This window comes from Lolium perenne, chromosome 3 (assembly GCF_019359855.2).
Source record: "Lolium perenne isolate Kyuss_39 chromosome 3, Kyuss_2.0, whole genome shotgun sequence".
NCBI classification, from domain to species: domain Eukaryota; kingdom Viridiplantae; phylum Streptophyta; class Magnoliopsida; order Poales; family Poaceae; genus Lolium; species Lolium perenne.
The window spans coordinates 341345764-341358799 of record NC_067246.2 but is presented as its reverse complement, the minus strand read 5'-3'; the positions used below and the strand labels follow the sequence as shown (position 1 = coordinate 341358799).

Here is a 13036-nt window from a genome sequence, read left to right as displayed (position 1 = left end):
TGTGTAAATAGGGCGAGTAGTAACCTAGATGAAGCATGTCAAAAAAAGTAACCTACATGAAGAGTGATGATAAGAAAAGTGGGATTGGAACAAACTTGCAAAAAAGTTTACTTTTCATGAGCATCTACCTATCTTCCAAACTTGCAAGATAAGTACAACTCCTACATTCGTATCATCACACGTCATATAGGTATCACTCGCACAGAAAGATTACTACTCGGTTTGTTGGACTTCTATTTTCCTTATCATCAAACACAATAGAAGTTATTATGTGGTTTGTTTCCATTCTACTTTACACCTCATAAATCGTCAAGCGACTCAATGACGTCCATAGCATGGTGTAGAATATAACAAATAAAAGTTGTGGAAATCCAACCGAGTGACGTGTGCCAACTCTCGAAATGGTGTGTCACAGTGAAGTCCAAATAAATGAGTTTTTGCTTACTTGGAGTATAGGATTGCTTTGTCCACATCTATATTCATCTACATCGTCTCTATGGTTATGCGAAACAAATGGACAAGAAGAAGATAGATGATGGACAATGATAATATATATGATAGACTAGGTAGGTGAAAACATCAATTTTTTATTTGTTTTTCTTATAGTCCCGTGGCGTGTGATGACAAGAAAAATACCAACAACCCCAACAATAACCTAGGTGATGCTTGGTGATAAGAATAATACGATTCAACAAAATGAGTAGCAAACTTTATATAAATTGGGCGAGTAATAACACACGAATGTCTCATGGTAAGAAAAGTGGCACCAGAACAACTTGCAAAAAAGATTACTTTTTGTATGCATATTGCTACCTTCCAAATTTGCAAAATGAGCAACTCCTACCTTTTCATCATCACAAGCCTTGTAGGTGCTAGTCTCTTTGATTTAGGGAAACGTAAATGCTCGATTTGCTTGACTCCTAATTTTCTTATCATCACGCCACATAAGTTATTAAGCGGGTTGTTTCCATTATATTTTTCGTCATCATGACACATCACGTAGAGGCAATTATGTATGTAGCCTAGGAAGACATGAAAACATATGTGGTAGTTAGTACACAAAACTAGAAACAAAGCAATATATATTATTGAAAAGTGCCTTTACCATCATGCTTTAAAATAAGTTACTATGATTGTTGTTTTTGTAAAGGTTAGTGCTATTTCCCTTCTCAAATTATGAATTACTAAATTATTACTGGTGTCCACTGCATTGTGACAAGTGTGTGGACATTGTGGTTTGATTTCACACTTCACACGGGTTGTATGTTTAAGGGAAGATCATTATTCAGTTTGTTGTCATTCTTTTTTATCATCACACACCATATAGGTTAGTACTAGCTCATTTTAGGAATTGCTACTTACCTATTTGTTTACATCCTACTTTTTCCATATCACATAATATTAATCAATATTTTTCCCTTTCATCGTGGCAATCGCGTCCATAACCATATCAAATCATTATAAAAGACGTGGTAGTAAGCGAACGAGGAAGGAAAAAACCATTTTGGCCTTTCCCCTCTCGCCCTCCCAGCGAGAGGGACATGGGCCAACACCTGACCCTGCGCCCAAGCACTCCTCCCCCTCTCCCCGCCGCTGTCGACTAGATCCGCCGGCGGTGACAACATGATCTCCTGTCCCCGTGCATTTAGGGGCGCTCGAGGTGGTGATGCTAGCCAACGGTGGCGAAGTGACCGTTGAGATGGGCGGCGATGACCAGATCTAGGCATGGGGTCCTAGGTCTGGGCCGTCGGGCGGGTCTGGTGGGGTTCCTCTTGCCGTGTGCAGGATGGTTTGTGGATGCCGGAGAGGCGTTGCACGGGGAAAGTAGATCATGTTGTCACCGTGTGCAGGATGTCTCATCATACTCGCAACCCTTCGATGTAGTTCCATCTTCTCGGTTGGTCGCAGTTGGGCTAGATCTCGGCCAGACGGGCTTAGATCTAAGTGTCCTATCCCTACCTTTTCGAAGGGGTTGTTGGCTTGTCACCATGAGCATGGACACCGGAGCGGAGGTCCCGAAAGGTGGGCCGCACATCTAGATCTCGAGTGAGCGGTGTCGCGATGGTGGTGGCCCTATCCTTAGATATGTGGATGTCAAGGAGCGGACAGAGGGGGATCCTGGTGTTTGCGGTGCTTGATGATTTGAAATCATCTACACACAAACATATCAGGTATTCTTTTAGTAAGATATTTACAATTAACATATCAGGTATTCGTTGAAGCCAGTCCGGATCTGGTCGAGGAAGGGTTGACAGATCCATAGAAGCCAATCTAGATCTGGTCGCGGAAGCGTTGACAGATCCATAGAAGCCAATCTAGATCTGACAGAGGAAGGATGAACAACTCCATAGAAGCCGAAGAGATCCAACTGAGGAAGGATCAAGAAGTCCGTGGAAACGGTCCCAAAGCCGTATGCAACCAGAAAACTCCTGCCGCTCGAAATCAATGCCGATTCTCTTGTTCTCGAAGGTGATGTGTTCACATATTCACTTGTTTTCGAGCATACCTTTTTTTTCCGGGTATTGTCGTTGGTTGTAATTTTTAACATGTTATTGTGCCTAATTTTGTTTAAAATTTCTGCCAAACTACGAATTCAGACCCAGATAAGATTTACTAATAGTACCCAAGGTATTCACAAAATTTTTACCATAAGTATCTCTGACATGGTCAATATTTTGGCTGCACAATTTTTTCTTTGAATAATCAGATCTAGGCCCAAAGCTAAACACAGCCAAAGGTATCCAATGGTTTTTACCACCGGTAGTAACCTGTGGCAACCCAAAACAATTCTCCTCGCACAGAGATCCATGACTCTCCTGCCACGGATCACGTCGAGTCAAGTCAGATGTCCTGTCAAACTGTAAAAAAAAAGAAGTCAGACGTCCAGTCCAGTCAAGAGTAGACAGAGGAAGACCAAAATCCTGGACAATCCACCTCCACCGCTCATCCCGCACAGGGGCAGGGTCGTCATTTCGCGGCGCCGCTTTCCAGTTTCGCCTTGCCGCGCGCGCACATCGCCCGCCGTCCGCCCCAAACCCCCAAAACCTCCCCGCCCAGGCAGAAGCATCTCCACCCACCGTCTCCCACCCACCCCCACCGCCACGCGGGGCCCGGCGACGCCCGGTCCCGCCGTCAGCGTCTGGGTCGCGTGCACGTCTGCGTGTGTAGGCCGCCCACGTCCGTTACCGCTGCCTCGTGGGCCCCGCCACCCTCCCCTTCCTCCGCCACCACGCCAGGCTAGAAATAGCAAGGCGGAGCGAGGCAGAGGCCACCGTCCCCGCACAATCGAAATTTCGAAACCTCCCTCCAATCTCCACCAATCCATTTCCCCAAAACCCTAGCGCTCCCCACCCGCCGCCGCATCCAACGATGGCCGACCTGCCGTGCGACGGGGACGGCGTGTGCATGGTGTGCGGCGCGGCGTCCCCGGCGGAAGTCGACCTCCTGCGCTGCGCCACCTGCGCCACGCCCTGGCACTCGCCCTGCCTCTCGGCCCCGCCCGCGCTCGCCGACGCCGCCGCCTGGGCCTGCCCCGACTGCTCCGGCTCCTCCGCGCCCGCGCCCGCGCCCGCCGCCACCAGAGCCGGGGCCGGCGGCGGCGCCGACCTGCTCGCCGCCATCCGCAGGATCGAGGCCGACGCCTCGCTCTCCGACCTCGACAAGGCGCGCCTGCGCCAGGAGCTCCTCGGCGGCGCCGCGCGCAAGGCCCTCGACGACGGCGAGGATGAGGACGATGTCGTGGCCAAGACCGCGTTCGCGATCATCGGCTCCAACATCACCTGCTCCTTCTGCATGAAGCTGCCCGACCGCCCCGTCACCGTAAGCGCCCCCCCCCCCCCCGCCTTATCGCCTCACCCTCGCTCCTGTTATTACTCCTATATTATTACTAGTAATTACATAAGTTATTTTGCAATTAGATCAGTTACTAGTAGTATATCTGGGTAACCCGGATCTCGTTTTTATGGATCTGCTTCTGTATGCCCGTCATAATAATAATTGGTTAAATCTGATCATTAGATGTGCAGTAATGGTCGTCCTCTTGGCCGCAGCTTCCATCTGTTTTCACGTAATCAATCGATCCCCATTCACTTCAGTTCTGCGCTAGTACTACTAGTACTGAGATTTATTTATTCCAACTGATTGAAACGTGCTTCAGAGGGTACTGATCGATTGCGTGCCTCTCCTGTGTGGCCGTTTCTAGTTTTTGTCTGTAATCGATGCAGTGCTTGTCTGTAGCGAGATACGAGTAAAGGTTCACAGCCTGTGTCGTTTTAGGCTAATCACCTGCAAACTTTAAGACCACACCTAGACCTGCAAACTCTAAAAGCGCACCTAAAAATATAAACCTGTATCTGTATGACCAATTGGAATGGTTTCATCAAGCAGGAAGCTGTTTCTTGTAAATTTCTGTTGATATTGGATGATTCAAATCAATGTATCCATTTCGTCACAGTTATTACTGCAGACTGTAATACAAATATTCAGCATGAGCACACACTTCCTATTTGGTATTGTTTGCTAGCACTTCTTCTCTTTCCAGACATGGAAACACAGTTTATATGATAATATGATAGTACATTGTATTTGATGCCTCTTGTTTTGCGTTGTGAGCAATGATAAATGAGCTCTAGATGTTGTTGTATGTTCAGACTCTTGTGCAAGCTCTGCTATGAACTCATGTTAAAGCTTTAGAATTGCGCTATGAGGAGCTTCACTCCTTTTTGCGCATACTGTGTCATTCCCAGTTGCTATTTCTGCTCGTTTGATGCTGTGTTATGTTTGAGCATCTGCCATCATTACTTGCATATTTTTATTCTAACTGGGTACTCTACCCAGGATAACATAACCCTGCTACTACTCTGGCTCGTTTCTTGAACATCTTTTTGGTACCGTTTCTAATTACATCATTCTACATTCTTTATGTGCAGACACCATGTGGCCATAACTTCTGCTTGAAATGCTTTGAGAAGTGGGTTCATAGTGGGAAAAGGGTATGTGGAAAATGTCGGAGAACGCTCCCATCCCAGATGGTACAACTACCAAGGATTAACTTAGCAATAGTTGCAGCTATCCGTACGGCTAGGAATGCAAAGAATGCTAAATCAGCTGTCTCGGCTGGTACATATCATTCTGTAGAAAACAAAGATAGGCCTGACTCGGCTTTTACAACTGAAAGGGCAGTCAAGTCTGGGAAAGCAAATGCTTCAAGTGGACAAATTTTTGTGACTATTGCACCTGATCATTTTGGCCCCATTCCTGCAAAATATGATCCCAAAAGGAATCTTGGTGTTTTAGTTGGGGATACATGGGAAGACCGCCTTGAATGCAGGCAATGGGGTGCTCATTTCCCTCATGTAGCTGGTATTGCTGGCCAGTCTACACACGGTGCTCAGTCAGTAGCACTCTCAGGAGGTTACATAGATGATGAGGACCATGGAGAGTGGTTTCTGTATACTGGAAGGTTTGTTTGTTTAACCACTTGATGATACCCTTGTACTTCTAATCCTAGATATGAGCACTTATTTCTGTAAATAATTTGTACTGACAGTGGTGGAAGGGATCTAAGTGGGAACAAGCGAACAAATAAGAACCAATCTTCAGACCAGAAATTTGAAAAGATGAATGCTGCTTTGCGTCTTAGTTGCTTGAAGGGTTACCCTGTCAGGGTTGTACGGTATGATTATTTCTGCCATCCTTATTCCCTGAAACCCAAGGTTTTGATCAGTTGATGATATTGTGTTATAATGCTGTTGACTCTACATTATTAATGATGTTCCTTGTTAATCGTCTTACCATGATTTATTTTCATTGGTTGTCACATACTGTTGCAAATGTGGAGCTCATCCACTTTCTTGCCGGTATCCTTGATATCCTCTTGTTTGTCAACTAATGCTTGACTAAATTATCTTAAAAAGGTCCCACAAAGAGAAGCGTTCTTCATATGCTCCTGTCAAGGGTGTGCGGTACGATGGTGTTTACCGAATTGAGAAATGTTGGAGGAAGATTGGTGTTCAGGTATTTTTATATCTTGTACACTTGCTGCACATGTTGCTCTCTAAGCCTGTGGCACATGTTCTTTTTATGGAAGATTAATGTATGCTATTCTGGTTTCTGCTTTAGGGTAAATACAAGGTCTGCAGGTACCTGTTTGTGCGCTGTGACAATGAAGCAGCTCCTTGGGCCAGGTTTGACAAATTGCTTACCTATCTGTATTGGTGATATGCTTGTGTTAACAAACAACATGCATTGCTTAACTCTGATGTTGTGCTATTTAGTGTTCTTACTGGTGACCTGCCAAGACCACTGCCCAAGATCAAGGAGCTGCAAGGTGCAACTGACATAACTGAAAGGAAGGGATCTCCTTCATGGGACTATGATGTATGTTAGTATGTACATACACGTGTATTTTCTTCTGTCATTATCACCATACTATCACGACTGATCTATGTTTGATTGTAGGTGGCGAAAAAGGTCTGGACGTGGGTGAAGCCTGAACCAATCAGCAAGAAGCCTATCCGTACAGGGGATCCTGAAACTGACAAGGAAATCAGGCAAGCCCAAAGGCGTTCTCATCTGTCTTTGGCTGAGAAGCTGTTGAAAGGTAATTTTTATCCTGTGTGTTATCTTGTTGCAACATCTTATGTTGGCTTAAGAGAATTGTAATGTATCCCAAGTAATTCTGGTAACACTTGCTTCTGTGTATACAGAGTTTGGGTGTGCCATTTGCAAGAATGTGATAACAGAGCCGCTTACCACTCCATGTGGTCACAACTTCTGCAAAGCCTGCCTGCTCGGGGCATTTGCTGGCCAGGCTTCAGTGAGGGAGAGAAGCAGGGGTGGGCGCTCTCTGCGTGTGCAGAAGATTGTGAAGAGGTGCCCTTCCTGCCCAAATGACATCTGCGACTTCCTGGAGAACCCACAGGTACAGTTAGTTGAACATAAGTGCTGAAAGTATCTAAGTAATGCGTGTTTGCTGATGCCTTTTGATATTTTCTCTTACAGATCAACCGAGAGGTGATGGATCTGATTGTGACTCTGCAAGCCAAGGCTGCTGAGGAAAAGAAAGAAGTGGAGGTACCTGGTGAGGAAGATGAGGATGCTCTGGAGAATGAGGAAGATGATGACAGCAGCCTGAATGAGGAGGGGAATGTTGGTGCTGAGACCAAGGATGGAGAACAGGATACTGACGCTCCTGCTGTGAAGATTGTTGTTGAAAGCATGGAAGATGCTAAGAAGGCTCTGAAGTGCAAAGTAGATAAGGAGGAAGGCAAAGTTGACAAGACCAAGACCACTGCTGCTGCTGCAGCTGAAGAGGATGCTGACATGGAGGAGGCTACCAAGACTGCTGTTGAAACCAAGGAGGAGGAGGTTGCCAAGCAGGTTCAGAAGAAGCGCAAGGGGCGTGGCACTGAGGCAGCTGCAGCTGGCGGCGGTAAAAGGAAGAAGACTGTCTCTGCTGCCACAGCTGAAGTGAAGAACCCTGGAGGTGGTGGCAGTCCTGCTGCCAGCAGCCCTCGCTGTGCTATCAGGACCAGCGGGCTGGTGGATGGTGGTGGGAGCCCTGGTAGCAGGACCAGGAGCAGCGCCATGGCTGGCGGTGGCAACTGATTGCCTCTAGAATAGTACCGTAGGTGGGGGAGGAGCCCTGAGGCTAGAACTGAAAGAAGTGGCAGAAGCCGCAAGCCTCAGTTGGTTGCTCCGTTTTTTTGGCTGGTCGTTTGTGTTATGTAATCTATATATATTTAGACTGCTTGCCTTGAGACTATCAGATGAGGAAGCGCAGGAGAACAAATACAAGTAAGGTGCGCTGGTTGGAGATACATATATAGTTTCTCCTTATTAGGCACAAGCAGATACTGTTTACTGCATCTTGTTTTAGCTGAATGAGCTTTGTTCGTTCAGGCTTGTCCTGGGTGACAACTATATATATATATGCTCGTTTATATCTCTATTTGCATGTTGGTTCTTGTTTGCCTTTGTTTTTCACTGATAGATGTTGGCAGTTCAGCATTGAAGTTGTTCTTTCATACTACCTCTGTCTATTCTATAAATAGATGCTTGAGATTTGTCAAAATCTAGATGTATTTAGATGCTACTAGATGACCCGTTGCGCTATCGCGCAAATGGCAGAATCAAGTTAGAATTTAACCATAATTTTAGGTAGCACAAATGAAAGAATCAAATCAGAAGTTAAACCATAAGTTTTAGCTTATTTTAGCTTTAGTATATTGCGGACACACCATTCCATTGACATGCTACAGTCAGATATGACAATTTAATAATTCCAAGAAGAATCTTTCTACTTGCTAAGAATAGCAAGACAAAAAGTTTGGTTCGAGATTTTCAGCCCCTTAACCGACGGGAACCAAAACTATTTCGAATGTTTGCCCCGCGCAAACAATGTCTACCACTATTCTCGGCTGATACCGTCCATCCTCATTACGATTTGCGTTAACAGTACAATCTCTTCTCTTAACCAATCTCCCTAGCCCTCTACCTTGATCAGCTATACCTCCCTCCATTCCCTCCACCCCATCTAATCCGCCGACCTGCGGCTATCTGATCGTTTTTCGGAGCTGTAAGTTCTATCTATTATTCAAGTGACCAAAACTTGATACTGCCATAATTTATCGATAATAGAAACACACACTTAGTCGGCCAAAAGTTTGTATCCTCAAAGAAGAAGAGTTTCTATACTGATATAACAATAACTATAAATTGTACCAACTCCATGTAACCTAAACACATGCTTTAATCTCAATGATGTGCAACTCACTAAAAGAAATATGGACACCAAAAAGCTCATACGGTCACCAAAAGCTCCATTAGTTTGTCGGGAGTTTTCTTGGTCACATATCAATAGAGTATCCACTTTCTTAACGTGATCAGTACAATAAGCACATAACACAAGGAGTACAATAAGAACACATAACAGCCGTATTTTTATTTGAAGTAATACATACAATCATTAACCCAACATAATGCTTGAGTATTTGGTTTCTTGTTATTTTCGCAACTAACACATAATATATTTTATGCAACTTGAGAATTTCTGAATTGCGTAAACCTGATTGTTTTCCTTCGACATAACAAAATTCTGAAAACGAACTCCATCACAATATTTGGAAAACCTCTAAATTGGAGTATAAGGAACCAGTAGAGTATTAATACATCAATTATGGCAAGCACGGGAAAAATGCATCACAAAGAGGCCATAAACTGGAAGAAAGTGATAAACTGAGCATATGTAATATACCAATCATCAATCGGTTTCTTGACCAAAAATGTTGACACTTATTCCCCAGTTTCCATGGTAGATATAATCTTATTGTGTACAAACTGTGAGTGAAAGAGAGTAGTCATGATCTCTACAATAGTAGCCTTAGCAAGCCACCAATAGTTGATCAAACCACAAGCTTTTCCCCCGGGACTATCAAGACGGTAACATGCAATACATTTGTGACTACAAAAGCATACAGGAAAAGGTAAGCTTAAATAATTTAGAAAATATCATGTTTTGTCAAGATAAAATAAGAACACAAAATAGTAAGTGCAATTTAGTTTCCTACTGAATGTAAAATATATATATATAAGCGGCTTGCATTGAATTACATTGGCTTAGAAATCTTATATCTGCAACCACCTAGGAACTTTTGCTTTATCATCAGAAATTACAGATTCATTTGGGATGATATGAAGCAAGAAAACCGTATTATGTGCATAACTTTTCTTATGTCATTATATAGGCTCAGGATGAAGCACTACTCAATTTTGATAGCATATTCCATTAAGATCTCAGAACTAACGTTGATAATAACATGTTCAACACAATAAGATCTCAGCACTAACATGTAATTTCAGAATGCTGATGGGAGTGGAAAGAAAATATTATCTGAGCATACTTCTTATCCTAATAATATTTGAAAGATCTCGACACTAACTTGTAATTTTCATATATTGATGGAAGTGGAGTGGAAAATATTATATGAACATGCTGTTCAATAATGGTGGCTACGCTAATAATATTTGACCGATTTTGCAAAGAAAACTTGAGGGGTGAGGCACTCCTTGTTGGGGATAATTTCTAGTACTTTAGCACTGCAAGTACGTATTAATAAAATAAAATTTTGTACATAATAAGAAAACCTTTCTTGGGATTTTCCCTTGTTCACTAATCCATTATATGTATAGTTTATAATCAAGAGATTCAACCTTTCCTTTCAGAGAACTAAAGCAAATCCCTTGCACTGTTCAATAATGGTTCAAAATATTACTTTAGGAGGTAGATCTAGGAGGATTTTTTCTAATGATGGTTCACTAAATCCATGTAGTAGATATGAGTGAGTATCACAAAGTAAATAGTTCAAAATATTACATCACGAAGAAAAAAAGGTTTACCCTCATTGACTGACCTTAATTTGATCTTCAGTTTTGCCCATTAGGTACATGTGGAAGTCAATGGCAGCAATAGCAGTAGGAACTACAGAACAAAACATATAGTTTTGTCAAGCAGGTACAGTAAGTAGACAGTTACAACAGGTGACTGAAATAACAATTCAAAGCACACACAAAAATGAATTGCCTCAAAATATGGGGAAATGGATCTCCTGGAAAACTGCAACCCAAAAAACATGAGTCACAAAACCATGAATGATGCAGAGTGCAAACTATACTGCTAGCTAGATGAACAGACAATTCAAAATCCCAGTGCAGCTAATTAAGTTGGAGATCGACTGATCGAGTAACGAAAAACCACAAGGTTTCCATCAACCATAAAAAGAGTGGTAGGTATGATGAAAGCTCAACTCATTTTACTTTACTAAAGACTGTGAAGCCAAAGGTTCCCTGCATCCGGATCTTTGTTTAGCTATATATGATAAGAGAATGCTAGTACAATATAATATTGGTGCCTTGGTAGTTGTTGTGGCTTCAACTATAGATCCAATCTCGTTTCTAGTCCAGATGTATAAATATACATATAATGTTGAAGCGAGCTTAGAACTGGAAAATGGAAGCCACATAAATCCAAGTAGTATATCTCTCCAGAAGGAGTTAAATCAATAAACAGAAATACTTTGTAAGGGGCTTACGTTCAGTCCAAGTTTCATTTAGCTCTTCATGATTATTCAAGTTTCAATAACTGGGACATGCACGAAAACATATTTGGATTAACTAAATGTTGAAAACTTGAAACAAGGTAGTCTTCACTTGATGATAGAGATTAGATATCCCACACAGAATGAAGGAACAATACATATTAACTGAATAGACATGGAAACTGTTATGGTACTGCCAGTGTTTCAAAGACAGGCTATATGATGTATCAGATGACAAGATACACAAACATATAAAAAAAGGATATACAAACATATACCTCTGTACACTAATATCACTGCAACCAGACAACAAGTCGAACTGGGAAGCAATGTTGACAATACATAGATACCTGCACATAGGAAGCATGTCCCATGAAACAATTTTGCTTCTTACAGTATGTATAAAACAACACTGCCTTAAAACATTCTATCTTTCACTTCTTAAGATATGTGTCCATTATTAAAAAAAAGTGTGCAGCAAGATGTATCGGTCATACAAGATCTCGTCAGCCTTATTAAAATAGTTATCTTATCTTGTGAGTTCAGGATTATCCCTATCTCTCCAGGGTTCATATAAATAACACCGGCAACGAGGGTTCAGGATTATCCATACCTCTCCGTTCCCACTCTTTCTATGCTATGCTGAAGGGATATTATCTTGAGAGTTCTTTGCTCGCCCAGTCAGATGCCCGAACCCTTACAACATAGTTCCAGAGTCATGTTTCAAACTATATGAACCCTTGAGCTAGATTCCCTATTGCTTGAGTAGCTTCCAATGAAACGGCCAAATTAATATATGTAACTGTAACAAGCTGCAACAGGGAAAAAGGCCCGGAAAACAAATGAATCACAAAGTACAAACAGTGATAGAAGCATCTTTATGATAACACTCGGGATCACACTAACAACAATGGATTCTATCACAAAATGTCACCAAGGCAACTGAAGAACCTTCCCAAACAACGTAACGTGGCAGCCCAAAGTATATAGTGTTCCGACAGTTCCACTTTGATTAAGTATTGCAACTATATAGTATATAGTGTTCCGACAGCTTAAAAGGGGACCCGTTGCTCCCCGGCGCAAAGGAAAAAAGTGAGACGCTGCGCTCCGGCACATAGGCAAAAGCGAGATGTATTGTAACTATAAGCTTTAATCAGCTTATGCTTGTTTAGTTCTCCGGGAATTCAGTAGGACTTACAAAGCATTTAAGCCTGTATAAGTTTTTTTTCCTATGTGTAAATAACAACTTTGGTTTATGAACTGATGGAAAATCGAGGACCACAATTTTAAGATTCTAACACAACAATGGCAAAAATGTTAAACCTCATACATACATCGTTATTTCTTCTTTATTTTCCCGTGTCAACTGCACCGGCCCTCTTATCCATGCCCATATGAACCATGTTACAAAAGCTGGAGAAAATATTAAATTGAATCAAAGAGGAAATGGAACTATATAAACAACTTTGTTTTCTAGAAAACAATGCGAGCATGTAGACATTATCGGTAACATATAAACCAATCTGTGTAAATCAAACGAACTAAGAGCCTTTAACCTATGAAAGAGGTATTTAAGAAATTTGTTTGTTGATAGCATAAAATCTAAATTGATACATGTTATTCAATGAAAAGGTAGAGTTTTGCGTTCTGAAAGAATAGTACAGCAGCAGGGGTTTTCTTCTTCCGACTGATGTCCACTCAATTATGAGTCAAGTACCATTACTTGAAGGGAGCATCATTAACTTGCACACCAACTTTCTTCGGCCAGGCTTAGCGAACCTGAAGTTGACTGTATCTCACACCTTCACTTGTTTTATTAGAACATACATGCTATTAAACTCCTACCACGTGGATTAGGAATTTAGTAAATTAGGAAATACTACAGAACAATCAAAAGGACTATATTTATATGCTATTAGTGAAGTGCTAGAAAAACATGC

The 13036-nt window shown here is 42.2% G+C and overlaps 1 protein-coding gene and 1 long non-coding RNA gene across 2 annotated transcripts; one reads left to right on the top strand and one right to left on the bottom strand.

Moving 5' to 3' along the window:
- The first annotated feature begins 3282 nt into the window (after positions 1–3282).
- On the top strand, positions 3283–7951 carry LOC127346019 (E3 ubiquitin-protein ligase ORTHRUS 2). Its single transcript, XM_051372551.2, has 9 exons — positions 3283–3819; positions 4929–5461; positions 5549–5674; positions 5916–6015; positions 6121–6185; positions 6276–6378; positions 6460–6601; positions 6708–6922; positions 7003–7951. Exons 1-9 carry the CDS (start codon positions 3370–3372, stop codon positions 7606–7608), a joined length of 2340 nt encoding a protein of 779 aa, XP_051228511.1. The 5' UTR covers positions 3283–3369; the 3' UTR covers positions 7609–7951.
- A 1188-nt stretch (positions 7952–9139) lies between these two features.
- LOC127346018 (uncharacterized) lies at positions 9140–11829 on the bottom strand. The gene is made up of 4 exons (XR_011754408.1): positions 11710–11829; positions 11375–11446; positions 10413–10480; positions 9140–9463 (listed from the first exon to the last, which is right to left on the bottom strand). It is a non-coding gene; the product is annotated as an uncharacterized lncRNA (long non-coding RNA).
- Positions 11830–13036: the final 1207 nt, after the last annotated feature.